General features: G+C 36.9%; 2 protein-coding genes across 2 annotated transcripts; both read right to left on the bottom strand.

Moving 5' to 3' along the window:
* Nucleotides 1–13,146: 13,146 nt before the first annotated feature.
* On the bottom strand, nt 13,147–14,668 carry LOC145161365 (signal peptidase complex subunit 2-like). The gene is made up of 5 exons (XM_079080871.1): nt 14,412–14,668; nt 14,157–14,308; nt 13,896–13,977; nt 13,539–13,684; nt 13,147–13,441 (listed from the first exon to the last, which is right to left on the bottom strand). The coding sequence occupies exons 1-5, from the start codon at nt 14,520–14,522 to the stop codon at nt 13,345–13,347; spliced, it is 588 nt and encodes a 195-aa protein (XP_078936997.1). The 5' UTR covers nt 14,523–14,668; the 3' UTR covers nt 13,147–13,344.
* A 327-nt stretch (nt 14,669–14,995) lies between these two features.
* Nucleotides 14,996–17,940, bottom strand: PXN (Mitochondrial substrate carrier family protein). Its single transcript, XM_079080870.1, has 11 exons — nt 17,688–17,940; nt 17,540–17,617; nt 17,380–17,454; nt 16,534–16,664; nt 16,376–16,430; nt 16,170–16,253; nt 16,004–16,072; nt 15,828–15,932; nt 15,677–15,745; nt 15,543–15,597; nt 14,996–15,466 (listed from the first exon to the last, which is right to left on the bottom strand). The coding sequence occupies exons 1-11, from the start codon at nt 17,766–17,768 to the stop codon at nt 15,282–15,284; spliced, it is 987 nt and encodes a 328-aa protein (XP_078936996.1). The 5' UTR covers nt 17,769–17,940; the 3' UTR covers nt 14,996–15,281.
* Between the last annotated feature and the right edge of the window lie 4,502 nt (nt 17,941–22,442).

Raw genomic sequence — 22,442 nt, 5'->3', positions numbered from 1 at the left:
TCGCAAACTTTGCTTTACCTCAAGCGAATACGGAATTCGACTCACTCTCGATCTTTGCCGTCTACTACTCATTAGTTCCCTGCGTTTCACGGTTTTCTCATACCAACGAATTGACCCACTCAGGTCTAAGACACCAGATGGAACCAATACCCCCTTCCAAAGGAAATTCATTTCTGAATCCGGAATCTCATTTTGCCGACTCAATACACCACTAGAATCGAACTCAACTCGAGAGTCTGGTCCGGCACAGAGTTGGAACCACTCGTCCCAATGAACCACTCAACTCATGACTCATGACCCACATCCCATGCGTTCCTCACTTATCCACTTCCCTTTGGTTGCGACAACCACTACTCAATTCAGAATATAACGAATTCCGACAACTACAGAGACCCCAGTCTCGCCCCTGGTTCGACCCCAGGCTTTCACAAACTCAAATATTAGGGCTACCCAAGCCTATAACTCTTCTGCGTCAGGCTCTGATCAGAGAGCACTTCATCACAACATTCTCTCGCTGACTAATGGGTACTACGGCTCCCCGCAGTATCAGAACGACCTCTCACTAAATAGTGAGTACTACGGCTCCACGTAGCATCACCACACCCCTCACTGAATAGTGAGTACTACGGCTCCCCGTAACATCACCACAACCTCTCACTGGATAGCGAGTACTACGGCTCCCCGTAGCATCACCACACCCCTTACTGAATAGTGAGTACTACGGCTCCCCGTAGCATCACCACAACCTCTCACTGGATAGCGAGTACTACGGCTCCCCGTATCATCACCACACCCCTCACTGAATAGTGAGTACTACGGCTCCCCGTGGCATCCCCACAACCTCTCACTGGATAGCGAGTACTACGGCTCCCCGTAGCATCACCACACCCCTCACTGAATAGTGAGTACTACGGCTCCCCGTAGCATCACCACAATCTCTCACTGAATAGTGAGTACTACGGCTCCCCGTAGCATCACCACAACCTCTCTGCACTGACTCATTGAAACTGCAGCTCCCCGCAGTCTTACCGCACTTACTCTTACCACTTCATAATCACATCCTCAGGTTGACACCACACTGCGATCATTAACTCATGCTCTGCAGCCCAACATAGATAGGTACACACGCACCCATCCCGGCTAAGCATCACTGCTTCGGACGACCACCGTCGTGACAAGACCTCTTTTTCTCGCTGCAATTCACATTCTCAAATAAATCCATTTGATGTCAATTAGCTGAAGGGCCCCCACCGGAACCATAAACACTTGATACACCACTCGACATCTCAAACTCAAACTCAAAATAATCCGAGATTTTGGAAATTAAACTCGGATACCCCCGGAATACCATCACAACGCCTCGCAGTGTCTTGACTCTACCACTGATCTCATACTCATGGCATCATACTCAGATACCGCATTGCTTCCTCGGAACCTCGCAATCGGTCTTTCTCTCGTGCCACTTGTAACTCCGGAATACTCCATCTGCCAAATTAAAACACGGAGAAATTGCCAACGACTCAGAACATGAAGATGACAATCCGAAACTTTCTCCTCTATTGCTCAAAACTCATGCAAGAATACTCATAACGACCCTGAAGTTGGTTGCCCAATCAACTTCTTCCCTTCCCATACTGCATAACAGCCCAAACATTGAATCAGAATTCTTCCACCTCCGAAATAACCCTACGAGCCAACCACCTTGAAGAATTTCCTATCCATCACAAGGTCTCCGATCGATGGCCACTTGCCGTGGAGACATTCACCCTTTACCGAACGTATGCCACATGCATTATCTCGCTTTGTACCTCGCTTCAATCACCGATAACCCTGATCACATGAATCCGCACCGCATGTCTCGATCTCCAAATCTCCAACCGATCTCGAACAGATCTCTGATCCCCTCAACAAAATACCCGGTTCTCCCCCACTCAGGGTTCGAACCAATTAGCGCACCAACAATCTATCTCTCAGGCTGTTTCCACCAGTAACAGCGCACCTACTCTTGGAAGGTGCTACGTAACGCTCGATGATCCCCCTGACAGAGACCAAGCAACTTCAAAAACCCTGAAACTCAGATGAAACCCTCAGAACTTCCCACCATGACTGCCTCTAGTCATTTAGGATCTCACACTATTCCATCACGTCACTTATCATAAGAGCAGAAACCTTATTTCCACTCTTATTACCCATCAAGTCAATAAGGGCCACCGCCCTGATATACTCCTCTTGATCGTCCGACGCTGCAGCTAACACCTGCCCTACTATACTCAATTAGGGTGTATCCTGGTCCTCGGCTATCTCAGTCCCCACTGACGACCTGTTCAAGCCATATCTTTACCTTGCGGCAGACCTACTGCCATACACTCTGGCTGAAGATCACCATCCGTGCAATCCCACAGGGCTCACCCCCAACTCAAAAACCGAAATCTCTACACCTCTTTTGTCTCCCACAGGAAACGGAAATGGCACCACTCGGGTCACAGAAAGTGACCTCTCCTCAATCGGCCGGTTGCCCAGCCCAGAACGTATTCTCCCATAACGCGCCATCCCTACTCATCCCTGAGTATTGCGACTCCAACTGGCATATCCCCCACAATCCCTCGGAGCTCACTCGATTTCCCTTTTCAAGGGATGCTCCACTAAAAATTGTTCATCATGGCCTTCTGGCCTCATACTCATTCACCTCTGATCTCAGTCTAGACAATCCCCACAGAATAACCAGAAACACTAACCGCCACATGTCAGGATACTCAAACCGTGTGGCCACCTCTCGATCTGCTATGGATCATGGTACCTGAACCATGTTATCTCCTCTTAATCTTCTGTGAATCATGGTACTCGAACCATGTTCCTTCTTCTCAATCCACCTCACATCATGGCACTCGAACCATGACATCACCTCTCGACCTGCTACAACTCATGGTACTCAAACCATGACATCACTTCTCAATCCGCTACTTATCATGGTACTCGAACCATGACATCACTTCTCAATCTGCTACTTATCATGGTACTCGTACCATGATATCGCCTCTTGCGGCTATCGGATCTTGTCCCATCAAACCCTGGTGACTTCGTGTTGCTGAGCTCCCGGTACAGCAACGAGTCACCTCCTCGTGGCCTAGCAGTTGCGACAGCTTCGGTGGCTGCAGCAGCAGCAGCGTATCGCTCATCAAACGTCTCAATCAACGTGGTCTCGATAGACTCAAGCATCTCGTATATGACCTCACGTATGGTCGCGACAACCTCATCACGACTCATCCTGCGAATCTCGTCATCGCTAACTCCGCTGCTCTCTGGTGTGTGACGTGTACCCACCATGATGTCTCTGAAACACAACACAAAGATACCAGAGACTCGATCGAGTATACTAGCACTCGATCACCCAACCCTACTTGTTCCTTAGTACCCTAAGGATTCTTACTTGGACTGCGCACTGATCCGATGTCTTCAGTAGTACGGGCCCTATACTACCGTCCACACCGCATCAGTATTCACCCCAAGTCCTCCTCCTTGGATCCCAGATCACAAGTACTCTACATCTCGCTAGCATAGGCTACCCTTCGGTAGACCTCTCATCAGCTCCTCACTGCTACCTACTCACTCTCAAGCATCTCATAGCAGCAGAAATCTTCCTAGGCTAAGGCATCACAAATCAGGCCACTCTAGTCCTAATATGAATACCTAGCCTACTCTAGCATGCATAACATATCATAACATATCTCATAACACATAATGTAAGGGTATTTTGGGAAATCACCGTTCCGGCGCTGGCTGATCGTACACACTGCTTCCTTCTGCTTTTCTCAAATTCTTTTACTTCCTTAGAAAAATTGTTTATTTCGTGAAAAACTTCCTCAAACCCTCATTTTGAGTTCAGATACGCCCGAAGGTGCATCCGAATCCCTCAAACCAAGGCTCTGATACCAACTTGTAACAACGTAAATTTCCAAAACAATTTTTCATTTTAAAACATACTTTTAATCATAAGGTACTATCAAAACATAGTGTATCCAACGTTATCATAACAAAACATATCCCAGAATCTCAAGACATAAACTTCATGAGTGTGTACGGATCATGCCGGCGCCTTCCCGCGATCCTCGCTAGTACCTGAAACACATAACACAACAACTGTAAGCATAAATGCTTAGTGAGTTCCCCAAAATACCACATACAACACATACGCCACTCGAGGCTACAGTACAACCCTCCGGTCGATGTGTCTCAGCGGGACCCTCCAGTCCCGTAGCTCGTTGGACCCTCTGGTCCGGTCATAGCTCGTTGGACCCTTCGGTCCGGTCTGTATCGTTGGACCCTTCGGTCCGGTCTATATAGTTGGACCCTCCGGTCCGGTCTATACAACACATAGCATGCATATATCACATAGCACATAATCTCATACATACACATAGCACACAAGACCCTCCAGTCTACACATAGATACCACTCTAGGTAATGTATAGTGAGAAGACTCGCCTCGGATGATGAACAGCTCCTATAGACACTATTGATACGCACCGGCCTCTATCTCTGTGCCAAACCCACAATTATCTCAATTAGGAACTAGGTCCAACCCCTTACTTATTAGGTCTAAAGATAGACCACCTACCAGCCCATCAATGCCCTAAACCCATTGGGCCCACCAAGGCCCAATAATAAATGGGCCCTCACACGGCCCAATTCCCAAACAAAAAGGCAAGCCCAAACCAAGGGCCCAAAGCACAAATATACACTTCTCTAGTCCAAGACTCTATTGCATGAAATCCAAACTCCAGGCCCAACACTCAAGGCCCAACACAATGCTTAGCCCAAAAACCCCCAGAAGGAGTTACGCGGGGGGTACCCCCTTGGTACGCTCAGCGTACCCAAACGCGCATGGAACTGATCGGGTACCTCAACCCACTACGCTGCGCGTTCTGAGACTTACGCCCAGCGTAAGTCCCAGACTCATCCTTTCTATATTTTTGGTCTGAATAGATTAAGGCAACAGTTCATATCTCAGATCTCGACATTCCTCAGTCTCCTAAATCATAAAGTCGAGACCTTTAGGCCTTTGCATGGCTGAAAAGGTTATAACTCACTCCAACCTTTTATCCCCTTTTCTCATTAAGACCAAAACTCATGCATGACCCCATAACCACGACCAAGTTTGGATTTTTATAGATCCACAACACATCCTAAACTGAAATGGGTCAGATCAAGGCTTAGGGAGACCATTTACACCAAAAAGTCTCCATCTTGGGACAAAACCCTAGAAAATGGGCCATGAAACACAAAACGGAAATAAAGAGGAAAGTTCTGAGCTTTTTACCTCCAAGTGAAGCTCCTCCCTCTGAAGAACTCAGATCCAAGCTTGAACTCCAAACCCTAGCCTCCACAAGCACCTCCCCTTCTTCTTCACTAATACACAAAGGCACTTTCTAGCTCAAAACACTCACACACAAGCTTTAGAACGAAGATAATGCTCTCTTAGGGTTTCTCTCTGTGAAATGGTGGCTGAGGATAAGGCCATAGCATTCCTTATATAGTGTACAAGTCTCATTTAGGGTTTGAGTCTGGGCCCACTACGCCCAGCGTAGTTCAAGGTACGCCCAGCGTACCGTGAGTATTCCGCGTCCAACTTAAGCGCATGAGTACGCCCAGCGTACTCATTTGCCATAACTTTCATTTAAGGGCTAATCTTGACAACTTGAAGAAGAAAAAGGGTTAAATAGATATATCCAAATTCCCGGATGTTACAATTCTCCCCCACTTGAATTAGATTTCGTCCTCGAAATCGCTCCTCAAACCACATAGATCGAAAAACACCACCGAGAGGATCTCATACCACACAACTATCTCCCTCCACGGACACCTAAATCCGAACAGGAACTCCCACCCAGAAAAAGGACAGACCCTTCTGACTCTCCAGAATCTGGAAACTCTAGTGGCCTGTATCTCTGCCAGACCGCCTTCTCCATATGTCACCACGTTATTCGCTCCTCGAATAACAAACCACGATAGCTCACTGCCCCTCTGATTCTCCAGTGGGGACCGATAAAACAAGTCTATGCCCAAAACTGGCTACCTATCACTCGTCCCAGACATGATAAACAATCCAGATCATATACCAAGGAATGGGAGGATCACATCACACCAGGGACTCATCCATTGTACTGCAATCACAACGCTTCTGAACAACGAACCCTCAACACCCTGTCCTCAGACACGAACAATGACCATGCTTGTTCAGAAGCGTCCTCCGACATCTGACAAACATAAACCTCAGCTCCCTTCTCAATATCCCTTTCAAGACTGAGCACCAGGTCATCTCCCGGCCCAACAATTGAACCTCCAAAGATTACCTATTGCATGTACCAAAACGTCTCACTGACTTCCTTATCAATACAACTATCTCGGCCCAGTGTGACACACAAGTCGCAAAGTTTGCTTTACCTCAAGCGAATACGAAATTCGACTCACTCTCGATCTCTGCCGTCTACTACTCATTAGTTCCCTGCGTTTCACGGTTTTCTCATACCAACGAATTGACCCACTCAGGTCTAAGACACCAGATGGAACCAATACCCCCTTCCAAAGGAAATTCATTTCTGAATCCAGAATCTCATTTTGCCAACTCAATACACCACTAGAATCGAACTCAACTCGAGAGTCTGGTCCGACACAGAGTTGGAACCACTCGTCCCAATGAACCACTCAACTCATGACTCATGACCCGCAACCCATGCGTTCCTCACTTATCCACTTCCCTTTGGTTGCGACAGCCACTACTCAATTCAGAATATAACGACTTCCGACAACTACAGAGACCCCAGTCTCGCCCCTGGTTCGACCCCAGGCTTTCACAAACTCAAATATTAGGGCTACCCAAGCCTATAACTCTTCTGCGTCAGGCTCTGATCAGAGAGCACTTCATCACAACATTCTCTCGCTGACTAATGGGTACTACGGCTCCCCGCAGTATCACAACGACCTCTCACTGAATAGTGAGTACTTCGGCTCCCCGTAGCATCACCACACCCCTCACTGAATGGTGAGTACTACGGCTCCCCGTAGCATCACCACAACCTCTCACTGGATAGCGAGTACTACGGCTCCCCGTAGCATCACCACACCCCTCACTGAATAGTGAGTACTACGGCTCCCTGTAGCATCACCACAACCTCTCACTGGATAGCGAGTACTACGGCTCCCCGTAGCATCACCACACCCCTCACTGAATAGTGAGTACTACGGCTCCCCGTAGTACTTCGGCTCGGAAATTTTACTTCTCGGGGTCTTCAGGGCTTCGGGACTTGCTTCGGGTCTCGGGAATGATACCGGGGCTTCGGGGGTATTTCTTGCACGCAAAACGAGGAAATACGGGAGAGAGAGAAGAATTTTGAGCAAAAAGATCGGCAGCCCTCGTCTTCTATTTATAGGGTGCTGGTCATCGGGTTACGTTGGGCGTAACTTCCATGTACGCGGGGCGTAACGCCTCTTTCATGCGTACGCTGGGCGTACGAAGATCTACGCGGGGCGTAGTTCGAATAAGCTTTGGTATGCGTGCCTCGAACTTGAAAAATTTATAACTTTCGTATACGAGCTCCGTTTTCGACGTTCTTTATATCCACGCGTAGGTGAGATTATGCTCTACAACTTTCGTTTAGACTCCGTCGGCTAATTTTGACTTTATTTTTAATATATTATTTTTAGTAGGCCGGGACAGGAAAACTCCGTTATAAAATCATAACTTCTTCATCCGACGTCCGTTTTCGTCTGTCTTTTTACCGTTGGACTACTAACGACGAGATCTTCGATTCTCGTTTAGATTGTTTTGGCCAAATATCACTCGATCTCAATTTCGAGATTTGGGTTGTATACCGCTAAGTCGAAACTTAGAAAAATCATAACTTCCTCATACGAAGTCAGATTTAGACGTTCTTTTCATGCACGCTCTCGGTTTAACGTATTCTACGAATTTCGTTTAGATCACTAAGTCTAGATATCGCTCTATCTTAAATTCATATTTTACGTCATTCAGCGTCGTGTCGGTTCTGTCGCGAAACTTCGACAAGTCATAACTTCTTCGTTATAACTCGAATTTCGGCGTTCTTTATATGTACGGAATCCTTGTAACATATACTACAACTTAGTTAAGATTAATCATTCTAAATAATCTTCCATCAAAAAGTCATTTTTGATGTTTATCGTCTCTAAATTGACTAGCCCGGATCTACGGGCGTTACAGTTTACTTCACAAATCTCTCTACGGACTGAAGCAGGCGCCTCGTGCATGGTTTCATCGATTAACCAAAGCCTTACATGCTATCGGTTTTAAAGGACCCACAACTAATCCCACTATTTTTATTTTTTTCATCTAAGGACACTCTTTTATACATGTTGGTGTATGTCGATGATATCATTCTTACAAGTAACAACCCTAGTGTCATCGATCAGATCATCAAGAATCTCAGTCACACATTTGCGATTCAAGATTTCGGTTCCCTTTCATATTTTTTGGGCATTGAGGTGATTAGACAGAATCGGGATGTCATTCTGTCTCAAAAGAAATATATATTGGAACTGCTTCAGTGGGCGAATCTTTCACATGCAAAACCGATGCCATCTCCGATTACTACCACAACTAATTTATCTCTTGGTGACAGCCCTTTGTTTGACAATCCGGTAAAATACCGTCGACTTGTTGGTGCCCTTCAGTATATCACCTTATCTCGCCCTGGCGTTACATTTGTTGTTAACAAAGTTTGCCAGCTCATGCACTCTCCCACTGAAAATCATTGGTCTGTTGTGAAATGAATACTTCGATATCTTAAGGGTACATCTATTTGTGGTCTTCTTATTCAACATAACTCGGGATCGGTTCTTCATGCCTACAACGACTCTCATGCTTCCTCCTTGACTACCTTCTCGGATGCAGACTAAGCTGATTGTCCAGATGACCGTCGATCCACCGGGGGGTATGTCATATATCTTAGGAACAATCTCATCTCTTGGTCAACTAGGAAACAACGAACTGTCTCTCGCTCATCAACAGAATCGGAATACAAAGCCTTAGCTGACACTGAAGTTGAACTCACCTGGCTTGAAGCTCTTCTTAGAGAACTCAAGGTCTTTATGCCATCAGTCCTGATTTTGTGGTGTGACAATTTGGGTGCCACATACTTGTCAGCAAATCCTGTCTTTCATGCTCGTACAAAACATGTTGAAGTTGATTTTCATTTTTTTAGAGAAAAGGTAGCTGCGGGGAAACTTTCCGTACAATTTATTTCCACACATGATCAGATTGCAGACATCTTTACAAAGCCTTTATCTTCTCAACGATTTGCTGATTTACGGTCCAAGCTGTAAGTGGTTACCCGGCCTTAGCTTGCGGGGGAACAATAGACAGTTATGATATAGACTAGTATTAGAAGGGTACAAAGTGTAATTATGTAGTCTTTATATATCTTATGTATTAGGTTATAGCCTGTGGGAACCACAGTTACAAAAATAATTAAATTTTTATAGTAAAACTCATAATTATTAATAAATTATTTTCAATAAATTATTAATTAAAGATGATTTTGTAGGATTTTTAATATAGAAATACAATTAATTGTCGGTAATCATAACCGAAACTTATTCAAAACGAATTTAAATGTCACCTAAAAATCAGGGATTAAATAAATAGTTGCCTAACTTATTATTAACATCAATATTTTTTAGAAGATAAAAAATGTTGAGAAAATGGCAAATGTCATTTCTATAGAGTATTTGAAAATAAAACCTAAATTATGAGAAAATGACAAAGGACACTGATAACTATTCTTTTATTAGTAGAGGAAGATTCAATCGATCATATATACAAGACACAATATTTTACACAAGAATAATAAACATGAACAAAATAAACATGAAAAGTAATAAAGAATAAACATTGAATAGAATATCATAATGACATTTAAGATAAAAATAGATAAACCAAAGAGAACAAACTTATATATGAGACTAAACTAGATAAACGAATAAAAGAATATAATTTTAACTAAATAATTACTAATAAGTATGGATATCTAGATCATAATTGAAGTATTCTAAATGTTACTATAACTATATGTTTTATATTATTTTTACATATTAATATTTACTGGTTTCCGGGACAAGGTCAGACACTATTTGAGGATTCCCCGTAAGTTGGGAGGTCCCTAGTCAAACCAGGTATGGATTTTAGGTTTCCCGTCATGTATGAAGTTTTTTTTTCCATCCATATCTTAATAGTTAAAACAATAATAATCATACATACTTATAAAACTATCATTTTTTCTTGAATCTCATGCATTTGAAACCTCCTTTTTTAACTTCTTCAAACCACATTCGTTTGAAACCCTATTTTTTAACTAATGCAACTCAAAGTTTTCTTAATTATGATTTGACACTCAAAAGTTTTATAACTTATATTATGTTTAATTAGCATTTAGTGAAAAGTTTACTATAAAAATGTCAATCTTTTGGGAAGACATGCATACAAATCATATACAAATTTCAGAAAGAAAACAAACTTAAAGGTTTTTGTGTTGGGTTGAGGTCTTATGACCACTTTTGGAGATATGTTATTATATTAGAGCTTTTAATTTGTAAGTTTGTTATACTAATTCGTTTTTATATTTTCTTCGTTTTTTTATTATTGTAATACAGTCGTTGTATATTATGGTTTAATCGTTAATATATTGATCATATGTTATATAGGGTGATGTCGAAAATATTTAATTAAATATTTTAAATATGTTTTTTTGTTTTGTAATTGTACCGTTTCAAAAAGATAATTAATTAAAACTCATACATATGTTATACTTTCCATCTTAAAATGTTTTTTAATAATGATTGTAAAAATTTCAACATGTGTTACTTAATTGATTGATTAATAAAAATATTAATGTTTTAAAACTCCTAACTCTTAAACTTATATTATTTAATTTGTTAGTTAACTAACATATTTTTTCTACATAAAGATAACATTTTTATGTTTGGTTACTCATATTTGTTTATGTAATTAAAAAACAAGGTGTACATAGAATGACTACTTCAATTTTACATAGGAATCGATACCACTAGAGAGGTATGTTGTCTTTAACCGGTGGCAGGAGATCCACATACCCTTTTTAATTATTTATATTAATGCTTAGTAATATCTATTTTATATTCCTATTCACCTTAATTTTTTAGGTACAAATTAAGGAAGAGGATTCTCGGCGCACCAACATAAAGTCAAACGTACGCCTTACAACATATGTAATTAAAATTAAATATTATATTTACTAATCAACTTATTTTAAAACTCTTGATGACATTTATGTATAATGATATATTTTGTATGACTTCATTCTTAATTTCAATGTTTAATATTTGAAAGTTCATATATGAAACATTGGATGTTTTGGTGTAATATAAATAGTGTAATACAAAGTTTATTAGTTCAATATTGTTTATTAATAGCTCATTCAAAACAACTTATTTCTTATTTTATCCAAAAAATATTATCGGACATAAGAAAAGTAGATTATATTAATGTTATACAAAAACTTATAATATATATTAGATACTCCCTCCGTCCCAAAATTATAGTCCACAGACAAAAAACACATTGATTAAGGAAACATTAATTACCACTAACTTTATATAATAAAATGACAGTATTGTCCTTACTTTGCATTTAATGTTCCATTAAATACTTAGTTGGTTAAGTAATAATTAAAGGGTATTTTGGTAAAAATGTTATTTATTTTTAGAAGTTGACTATTATTTTGGGACAAACCAAAAAGGAAAGATAGACTATAATTTTGGGAAGGAGGGAGTATTATAAAAGTAAAAGTAAAGTTTATAACGTAAGGACTATATTAGATAGTATCAAAATATATGTTGATGGATTTTTATGTTATTTGATAATTCGGTTAATGCCCATAACATGACTAAAAACGTAAATTTCAACATATTTCTATATTTTTCCTATAATTATTTTAACAACTTAAATGCATTCTTGCGCAAGGCGCGAGGTTACGCCTAGTAAATAAATAAAATCATGCACAAACCATCGGTAAAGTGTATTAAGATGATATGATTTTAAGTCAACGGATAGATGTTTTCCAGCTAAATGTTGGGTGTTCAAGTCATTCTAAAAATAATACGTAAGAATTATTATTTCATAATAACTACAAAATACTATTACTATTTTTGATAAAATACATTTATCAAAATTTTAAAATATATGTTACTAGTTTATAACCCGTGGGAACCACGGTTACAAAATTAATTAAAGTTTCATAGTGAGAACTCAAAATTATTAATCTATTATTTTAAATAAATTATTAATTAAGAGATTTTTTTTTAGTTATATAAAATTATAATCGTTAATTTAAATAAATACGTGAAATTATATAACCTTATAATTTGTATTTATTTTATTTTAATTTTTATTCTAATGTTATTAATTTAATGTAATTAGAATGGAAAATTTAAATTTTGAAAATTGAAATGAAGAATTAATAGTTTGACAAGTGACATGCATTAATTAGGAGACCTAATATGATGACACATGTCAAAAAGAGATTAAAACTATTCTTTTGTTAGAATAAGGATTAAATAGGGTTTATTTCGTCCTTTTTAAATTTCCAAAAACCTCGATTGTAGGGCTTTTCATTTCTATTTGTGAACGACACCCAATAACATATGACCAATCACAACAAAATTCTGAATGAGTTTTATCCAAATGACAAACTCCTTAGAATAACTTAAATGATAAATTCAAATCACCTCTTTATTGTGTTCAATGAATTACGCATAAAAATACACCATCTTGCTGTATCACGACTTAACTCTTTCTAAAAGGATAAATGGCATACAGAAAACAAACTTACTACCTGATAACAATTTCACGAAATCTTATCTGTAAAAAGTTATGAAAATATGTTGAATTTACACCAAAAACAAAGAACGTAAAAAGGTCATCCAACTAATACAATCCCACGATACAAAATAGTGACTGATGATGAAAATGACATTGGAACTGTAGTTGCTTACCACATGAGCAATTTTCTTTTATGAAATCAAACTTTGAATATAATGATAGGACCAATTTTTTGTGACCATATACCCACATAGAAATATAAAGCATCCTCAAATGTCATATATTATTCCCCATTTCACTAAAATTATATGAAAGTTAAAGCTCAAATGCGTTTGTCCAACATTTTTTCAATATCATAAGGTTCAAGCTTTCATCTTTAGATATTAAAAAAAAAAAAAAAAACAAGTATCATCAGCCGCACCATTACTACTTTTCTTCAATTTCTAAACTTAAATTTACTTACTTTTCTTGTGTTCTTTGGCATACTGGTTCACCAGCCCCTCAACATCTTTCCAGAAAAGACCCTCCACCAACACTCCATCCTTTGTAAACCTGCAAAACATCCATCTACCTTTAGAAACAGATAATAGGGCAAAACTGTAATTGTACTACAGCACTTGCATAAGGTATATGAGATTAAGAGAGAGACCATTTTGTAACACTTTTGGTGAACTCCACTGTTGGGTTTGCAGAAATAGATTTGGGATCTGCACTGGCTATGGTAAGTGTATACATATCAGAGAATCTGGGCAACTTTGAAGATATCATCAACCCAGTGCTCTTGTAAGCAGACCCCTGTCAAAATATTACATAATGAGATAATAAAACCTTTATAGAAAGAGATGTTATAGATGTTTGATTCTGATGCAAGGATATAACTAAGCAATGAACAATTGAAGTAATACACCATCTATAAAATTCAAAAGTAGATTGAACTGTTGTCTATGAATAATCTCGCTAGAACAAAGGGTTTCAATTATAACTGAAAAAGAGAAAAGAAACTTACTGCTGGAGGATATGTAAACAAAATTGCGTTCTTTTCCTTGGTGTAGATGATCAGCTGCAATATCCCGTTGAATATCACATACTTGCAACAGTCAAGGATTAAACACACTCAATTTTGAAAAAGTGACAGTATAATGGATTCATCATGCATAAAAAAAAGGAAAAAAAAAAAAAAAAAAAAGCAAATGTGAGCATATAGGAAGTTTCAGTTACTTATTTTTGAAACATAATGCATCCAAAAACTACAGATCAAAAAGGATATAATCCAATGCACCCGATGAGATAATTTTTATTATCAGGGAACTTCTTGTTGTAAAACTGAGCAAACAGGGCGATAATGATAACGATCGCACCAATCAACAATCGAACATTACTCAGTCTAACATCTTCACTGTAACCGCGGCTTGCCACGATCTAAAACACAAATAAATCCAAAAACGATTATAAAATCCTTAAGCATACAAAAAGAATTAGCGAATTTTGATTCGAGATGTGCGGAAATGAAGTTGTGGTGTACCTCGGATACAGATTCATCGAGTAAGTACTTGATGGAGTGATGATCCAAGAGATTGGCCTTTTTAGGGTTTTTGGTAGCGGAGTTGGCGATGGTGCCGTCGGTGGTCGTCATCTCCGATTCCTTTTCCTGTTTTTACGATTCAGACTCTCTAGGGTTTGTCTGAAAATCTGGATTTGGGGTTTATTTACTGCTGCATCCGGTAGTAAATGGAAACCCAACGAGAATTTACAACAAACCGGTCAACATATATTGAAAAGTACACATTAAGCCCTCCAAAAATAACTTTTAGGTTATGGACCACAAAAGCATGATCAAGAATCTAACAGTAGAAAAAAGACATAATGCAATTACTCATGTAAGTTCATAAAATGGCCATTTATATTTTGATTTATCTTGTTTTTTAAAGGATCTTTGGATAGTTGAAGCATATGAGACTTTTACAACATTATTTATTTTATTTTTTTCCATACATACCAAATCATTCCACTTTTAAAAAGTTTCATTAGAATCATTTATCTAAAAGCAATTCGTCTTTGATAGCTTTTTCTTCATCAACATTTCAATTTAATTATTGACCTCGCAACTGGAACAACAAATGAAAAATTACATTACTACAACTGGAACAACATATGAAAGGATAAGAAAGGTGGGGCTAATACAAGATTTGACCTCACAACACCAATCTCATGACACTTTATAACATCATCTTTTACACCAATACCATACAATTATGAATTATCCACTGAACGATACACCATACATTCAAATATAACTAACAATCATCATTACTTCCTTGCTAATAATTCTTTCAATGAAAAAAGGGGGGAGGGGCAATTTTGGAAGTGTATTTTATTTGAGAAGCACCAGTGGTCATGAGGGTTTGGATTTAGCTGCTTCCTTCAACAGCAACCATCGAGCTCCATTCACAAGTTCTTCCTTTACCATGAACAAAACAGCAGCAGCAAGAACACTTTGCACTATCTTAGTGCTCATTCCTTTGTAAAAACCATGGAACCCTTCATATCGTATCATCTTTAATATTGCATCCAGTGTGCCTAATGGAAAACACATCATGTAGGTAAGAACTAACAACCTTCTTCTTCTTTTTTTGTCTCTCATTAACTCACATACCTTTATACTGATGCTTTTTGTCTACCCCAATCGCTTGCTTTGCTTGAAGTCTCGACTACAAAAAAAAAGTATTTATTAATTGGGAAATGTAATTTTTTATTTTTTTTTTGTATATAGAGCCTCAAAGTACTTACCTTTACAACTAAAAGAGGATATGTTACAACTGTAGCTCCAAGTTTTGCCAATGCCCCAAGCAAAAATACCTAAAATATTACGAATCACAATACATTAATATTAATTTTTATATGGTTATAAGAAAATTTAGAGGTTTATTCAACTACTTGCCTCTAAAGCAGTTACACCTTTGTTACTGTTGCTCAAAGAGCGACGTTGCTTTAAATTCTTTAGTAGGGTCTCGTACAGCATAAACTGTATGGAAGGATTGCTGACCTGGCAGAAGCAGATAGGGGCAAAAGTGACAATCGTACACAGTGCATGGACAAGAGATAATTGACACGTACCATAACCAATGTTGGGAAAACGCCTTTCCAGAATCCCCAGACTCCAGCTTCATCAAAGACTTCTAGAACCTACAACAACCTTCGGAATGAGCTATTCCATTCTTTCCATGATTCCATTGTTCTAAAGAACTACCTTAGTTTCATAAGATTAAGGATTAATACATACCGCATTGCTGGTTCCAAAAGGAGGTGGTTCGTTTCCTCCAACAATTGGTTCCACCTTGTTTGATGGAGATTTCTTTGTGTGAGTCTGCAAAAGTAGATTTATAACTTATTATATGAACGAATGAATTTTTTTTTTTTTTTTTTTAATTCTTGGTTTTTGCTCTAGCAATTTAAAGAAAATCTAGAAGGAAAGATATAGATCCTCACCTGCATACGGGTAACTACTACCCATATAGGATTTGTTAGCAGCACATTCACACACCTAAAAGACAAGACATTTTTTTAAAAATTAAAATCAAATAAATTGAATATGATTCATGAAGAAAGAAAGAGAGAAAATGTTTTAAAATACAAGTTTCAAATACCCGGACATAGCAGCCACCATGAGTGATGAAAGCATCCCAACTGATCCATCACCAGCTCCTTCCTTTTTACGTCTAAGTGCTGTAGCTTCAGCCTTGCTCCTGAATATTTGATAGAAATAATAGTAAACACCCTGTAAAACCATACAAAATAGGATCACAGGAATTAGAGATATTTACAAGACTAAATTCAGAATTTTTCAATGAGTTGAAAAACTCACCCTGTGTATCTACAATTTAGTATCTATTTGCAAGCGAAAATAGTTCTGTAATTGCAATTGTAATGATCCATAGATCCAAAAAGAGGAAGTATGGAACAAACCGATCAAAGGTCTAATCATGGATACGTCTTCAAATGAAAACAAAAACAATAATGATAACAACATAGGATTTCAAGAAAAGAATGGGCCTAGTGATAAACAAACCCACATCACAGTATGCATTAAGATGGCACGTTTTCCATTGCAGTGGGACCACTTGATATCCACTATATAAATTCCATTACCAGAATTTAGGTTGCTTCATGTGAATACGTAAAAATCAAAAAATTGACCTTCAAAAAAGCGACCACGATATATTTGGCTTTTTTCTAATAGAAATGTACATAAACTGAATTTATTTTACAGAAAGTGATTGTGATGAGATATGATGTAAACATAAAACAACCCAATTTTAAAATTGTCATTTTACAATTGCTTGGAAAGATCAGATAGCACGTTAAGGTTTTCGTCTATCTCTTCCCGCAATTCAATGACAGCAGAACAGAGGTGAGCATGAACTAAAACCATAATCCTAATTCCTAATTCCAATATTATCCTTCCTGCTTTGAAGAAGAGATTATGAGTTCACCTGTGAACATGCCGTGCCTACCAGCGAGGGCGCCAAGCCACCGTATAGTCGGCCCCACCCTTCTTGCTGAACAACCTAAAATGATCAACAGAATCACTCCATTAAAATCACAGTTAAACTCCTAAATACAATTAAGTTGAAAACTAAGCAAGAGGATTACCTGATACATCTGTTCAACCGTCCCCGCCTTTTTCTTCTCTTTCTTCGGATCTCTATCGGTTTGTTGACGCGTGTTTACCTATGATTAGTCAATCAGAAAATATCGATCGGCAAAAAAATTAATCTACACGAAGATCAAAATTACTTACAGTTTGGAGAGGATAAGTGATGAGCTGAGCGATGATTCCACCACCTGCGCCGGCGAGTCCATTGATTAAAGCGTCGGACATATCTTTCTCTTTCTCTCACCCTCTCTCTCTCTCTCTCTCTCCTCGTTTGATAAAAAAAATTGGGGGATTTAGAGAGAGAAAGAGAGTGTTTGTGTGTGTTTGTGTTTGTACGTGTTTTTAGAGAGAGAAAACGGCAAGAAACTGTTAAGAAATGATGTCCGATGCGAGTAACGTCGTGAATTGGGTTTTCTATGGAAGACCATATGACTGTTGACTTATTTACACTTCAGCACCAAACTCAAAGGACAATTGTTGCAAATAATCTTAAGGTATGACTTGGTGGTATAGCTGAGCTTCAAACCTTGTGAGACTCCGTTTTTCATTACAATAATCACTGGTAATATATTTTTCAATTTGTATATATCTGATTATTAAGTCTTTTTTTCGTCAACATTACCCCTTCAATTTGTTAAACTGTACACATTTCGTCCTTATGACCGGTTACTCCAGGTTAGCTGGGAAAAATAACTTAATATAGTAATATATTTTTCATTTTGTACACATTTAGTCCTTAATATTTGTGTACATATTTAGGCCTTCATATTTTTTTATTTCAAAATAAGTCATTTTTTGTTTTTGTACTCATTCAGTACTTATGAACGATTTCTTTAGTTTTTTTTCTCACGACATCTTACGTGGTCCAATCATTGATGAGGTGTGTGGGGCTGTAGAGGCTTATGTCCATCGCAATCTCGACTGTTTGGTTGCGTAGGTTTTGTGGTTTGCCTTAGCTCTTGTGTTTTGAACGTAGTAACTTCTTCATACGATATCAGATTTTAACGATTTTTATATCCGTGTGTTCGTTTTTTTGAGTCTACTACAACTTTCATTAAGATTACTCTCATTAAAATATAATATATTTTTACTTACGATTTTATAAAAAAAAAAAAAAAAAAAAAAACCGCTCATACATGCATTCATAAAAACATATTGATATAAAGATCGTACGTAAAAATATATTACTTTTTAACGGGAGTAATCTAAACGAAAACCAAGTAGTCGAGATCACAATGGACATAAGCATCAAAAGCCCTGAACATCTCATTAATGATTGTCCACTTAAGATGCCGTAAGAAAAACCTAAAAAAATCATTCATAAGTACTGAATGAATACAAAAAAAATACTTATTTTGCAACAAAGAAAATATTAATGACTAAATGTGTACAAAAATATTAAGGACTAAATCTGTACAAAAATATTAAGGACTAAATGTGTACAAAGTGAGAAATATATTACCCTATTAAGTTATTTTTAGCGTCTAACCTGGAGTAGTCGGTAATAAGGACCGAATGTGTACAGTTTAACAAGTTGAAGAGGTAAATGTGGACGGAAAAAAAACTTAGTGACCAAATGTGTATAAATCGAAAAATATATTACCCTTTTAAGTCATTATCCCTTCTCAAAACGTGACAAGACAATAAAAAATTATATATATATATATATATATATATATATATATATATATATATATATATATATATATATATATATATATATATATATATATATATATAATTTTTACGCCTTTAATTTCAATTGAAGAGAAAAAGCAATACAACTTCATCCCAATTAAAAATTTATCATTTCTCCACAAATGAATACATGGAATCACAAATGAATATACTTTGTTCTCGCGTTCTCAACATTTTTGGTCTTCTCATTTGATCCTACTATATATATATATATATATATATATATATATGTGTGTGTGTGTGTGTGTGTGTGTGTGTATTTTTACTATCATCCAATTATATAAACAAGTCATATATTAACGAAAACCTAACGTTTTCACATGTCAATATACATTTAATCTTACATATAGACATCGATTTACAAGCATACTAAAACCTTACAAAAATGTCATCTTTTAAAAAGTCGGTGAACATTACAAAAGCATGTTATATCCTTAGATCAAATCCAATGAGGAACAAAAACCCTTTTGTGGCAACGGAGGTTCACCCGTGATAATTCTGGGCTACTCGCAAAGCATGTCGGAACCTCGGCTCCATAGGAGGCCTTAAAATAAAATATTTTTTTTAAAAAAAAACATGTTATCCAAAAAATGCGCATTTTCACGCCTTACCACGTTATTTGGGCGTCAAGTTTTACACAACCGCCTAGGTCGTTTTCGGGACGTCTACAACCTGCCTCGACGTCATGGCACACCTTGGCGCCACCATGGCGCGTTATTTAGAACCTTACTTAGGACACTGAATTTGACCACTTCTATCGTGGATTATATATTGAGAAATTAAATATTCTTCTATATTTTTTTCTTCCTATTTATCTATTTATAGTTATAAGTGTAATATTTTAAGATTAATTGTTATCGACATATTATTTCCACTTGCATATTTGATACTTCTACTTAAAATCAAATTGTTTTTTATATTTTTACCCTTATTTAAAGTTTCCAAAAATATGGAAAAATATAAAAATCCCAATAACCAAGAGAACACGATCCTTCTTTCCAAACATCAGTTGATTCCTCTTCCTATTAGCAAATCATTGTTCAAGAATTTTCCTTGTTCTTTGCATGTGGCTGTTGTTTCTTCTCCGTTTGCCAGTCGTCGTTGCTTCCATGCCCTTCGCTAGTAGCCGGTACTGAGAAGTTGGAACCGTAAAAAGCAGAGTATTTCACAGATGTTGATTATATTCCCGATTTCATTTGATTATATTACATTTGTTTCTATCGATTCATAAATTTTTCAACATGCTCATAAGTTTTTCACAATATGAAAAATAAAACAAATGTAATATAACCTAATTTTTGTTTTAGGTTTTGCATGATAGAGAGTTAATGGGCATTTGCATAGAAAATTAATATGTGCATGTCCATTCATTTGTTTCTAGAAGGTCGAAGATTAATGATGACTAAATGGGAATTGAAAACCAATATTTCCAAGATTAATATTCCCAACTAGAGACCTGGTTCAAAGTTTTATCAGACGCACAAATTGACAGTTTCATGAAAGCCCTGTTGATCGATTTCGACTTATCAAAAAGGAGTGCATTTGCATAATTTGATTTCAATGAGAAATTTTATACATGAATGAAGTCGTAGCATATTTTTGAATGGTTTTATTGTTAACAAAGTTTTATATTCTAAAATACGTTCACTTGACATTTGAATAATGAGTTTGTTTGATGAATAAATCAAAACACAAATTTGATTTTCATAAGCAATAAATAAAGGAAAAAAAAAAAGAAAAAACGTTGAATCATTTGGTTGAATATTTTAATAGACATAGAGGCGGCATATTTTATCCATTTATAACTCTTTATTTTTTTTAAAACTTTAAATAAGGATAAAAATATCAAAAACGATTTATTTTAAGTGGAATAATTATATATATATATATATATATATATATATATATATATATATATATATATATACCATATTATTCATTATTCATTGTGTTATAACATCATTACAGGAAATAATTATCATGTTATAACACCAAAATAATTTCCTATGTCATCATTTATTTTTAATTTTTTTGACTTTCTTTTATAATTAATTATAAAAACAAAAATAGTTATATAAAACATAATTTCTAAATAAAACATGCTATTTAAATAATCCATAATATTTAAATTAAATAAAAAAGACATTACAATACGAAAAAAATACATAATTCTTTTTCTTCTAAATACACTATTCATTATCATCGTTTCTATCGTAGATATAATTCGTCAAGTCTTCTCGAGTTGTTTGTGTTTTTGTGCGTCTTAAATATCAACAATTTTGTGTAAATATTTTGTTGTTTCTAGTTCAAATTGAATGTGTTTGGGCTCCGTTAGGATATAATGTACAACATTAGTCCTTTTTCTTCTACCACCATGTTATGCATTACATAATATATAGTCTGGGGTTATCTCTGCTCGGTTCCGCAATCAATCCCAGATCCATCCATTTTGAGGGGGGTCAAATTTCACGCTCTTATAATTGCTTAGATAGAATGGTTCAAAAATCGTATACTTTTTCGATGCCCTCTATCGGCGATAGTTCGACGGACTACTTTTGCGATGTGTCAGAAGAGTTATCAAGCGCAAGGGAAAAGACTAGCAAGTCTTAACGTTGGTGTTCGAATTCTCTTCTCATTGGATCCAGTTGGAATTGTAGTTCTCTTTGCTGAGGGAGGGAGTTCTTTGATAACTCTACCAAGAATTAGGTAATATATAGTGGAGTTAGAATGATCGATATCCGATAATTTTATTATAAATTTTTACATTCTCAATTCTCAAATACAAAGTCCATCTACGTGGCCATAGTGTAATTAATGAAATGGGCCTAAATCTTCAACTTGCATATGCAATGTTTCGTAATTAATTTTATGTACCATATGAAAGATCCATAATAGAAGGTACAAAAGGTCATTAAATATGTAAAAAAACATGAAAGCGTCATTCAACTAGCCCAACAAAAAAGATGACGTCAACTGATGAACAACAAAAAGGTAACAAAATTTAAAAGAAGATAAAATTAACAATACATGCCAAGTGAAGATTGAAAATGAATAAAATTTTGGAGCAAAATGACATCGGAATGGAAGAATTGAAAAATAACAATATATGTATCGATACAAACAATGAGAATGATAATTATAATCTTCTTTATTTAAGTGTAATTATACGACTTTTTATATGCCCAATTAAATCCCTAAATT

Source organism: Lactuca virosa, chromosome 2 (assembly GCF_052849685.1).
Source record: "Lactuca virosa cultivar CGN04683 chromosome 2, Lactuca_virosa_CGN04683_v6, whole genome shotgun sequence".
Taxonomy (NCBI): Eukaryota; Viridiplantae; Streptophyta; class Magnoliopsida; order Asterales; family Asteraceae; genus Lactuca; species Lactuca virosa.
Note: the sequence above shows the minus strand (reverse complement) of the source record. Positions and strands in the feature narration are given on the sequence as shown.

Coding starts and splice junctions, on each gene's coding strand:
- LOC145161365 (XM_079080871.1), bottom strand. CDS start 14,522: ATGACGACCACCGACGGCACCATCGCCAACTCCGCTACCAAAAACCCT. Junction 13,978..14,156: donor CTCATCGGGTGCATTGGATT/ATATCCTTTTTG, acceptor TGACTGTTGCAA/GTATGTGATATTCAACGGGA. Junction 13,442..13,538: donor ACCAAAAGTGTTACAAAATG/GTCTCTCTCTTA, acceptor GATGTTTTGCAG/GTTTACAAAGGATGGAGTGT.
- PXN (XM_079080870.1), bottom strand. CDS start 17,768: ATGTCCGACGCTTTAATCAATGGACTCGCCGGCGCAGGTGGTGGAATC. Junction 17,618..17,687: donor TCACTTATCCTCTCCAAACT/GTAAGTAATTTT, acceptor GACTAATCATAG/GTAAACACGCGTCAACAAAC. Junction 17,455..17,539: donor CGGTTGAACAGATGTATCAG/GTAATCCTCTTG, acceptor TGATCATTTTAG/GTTGTTCAGCAAGAAGGGTG.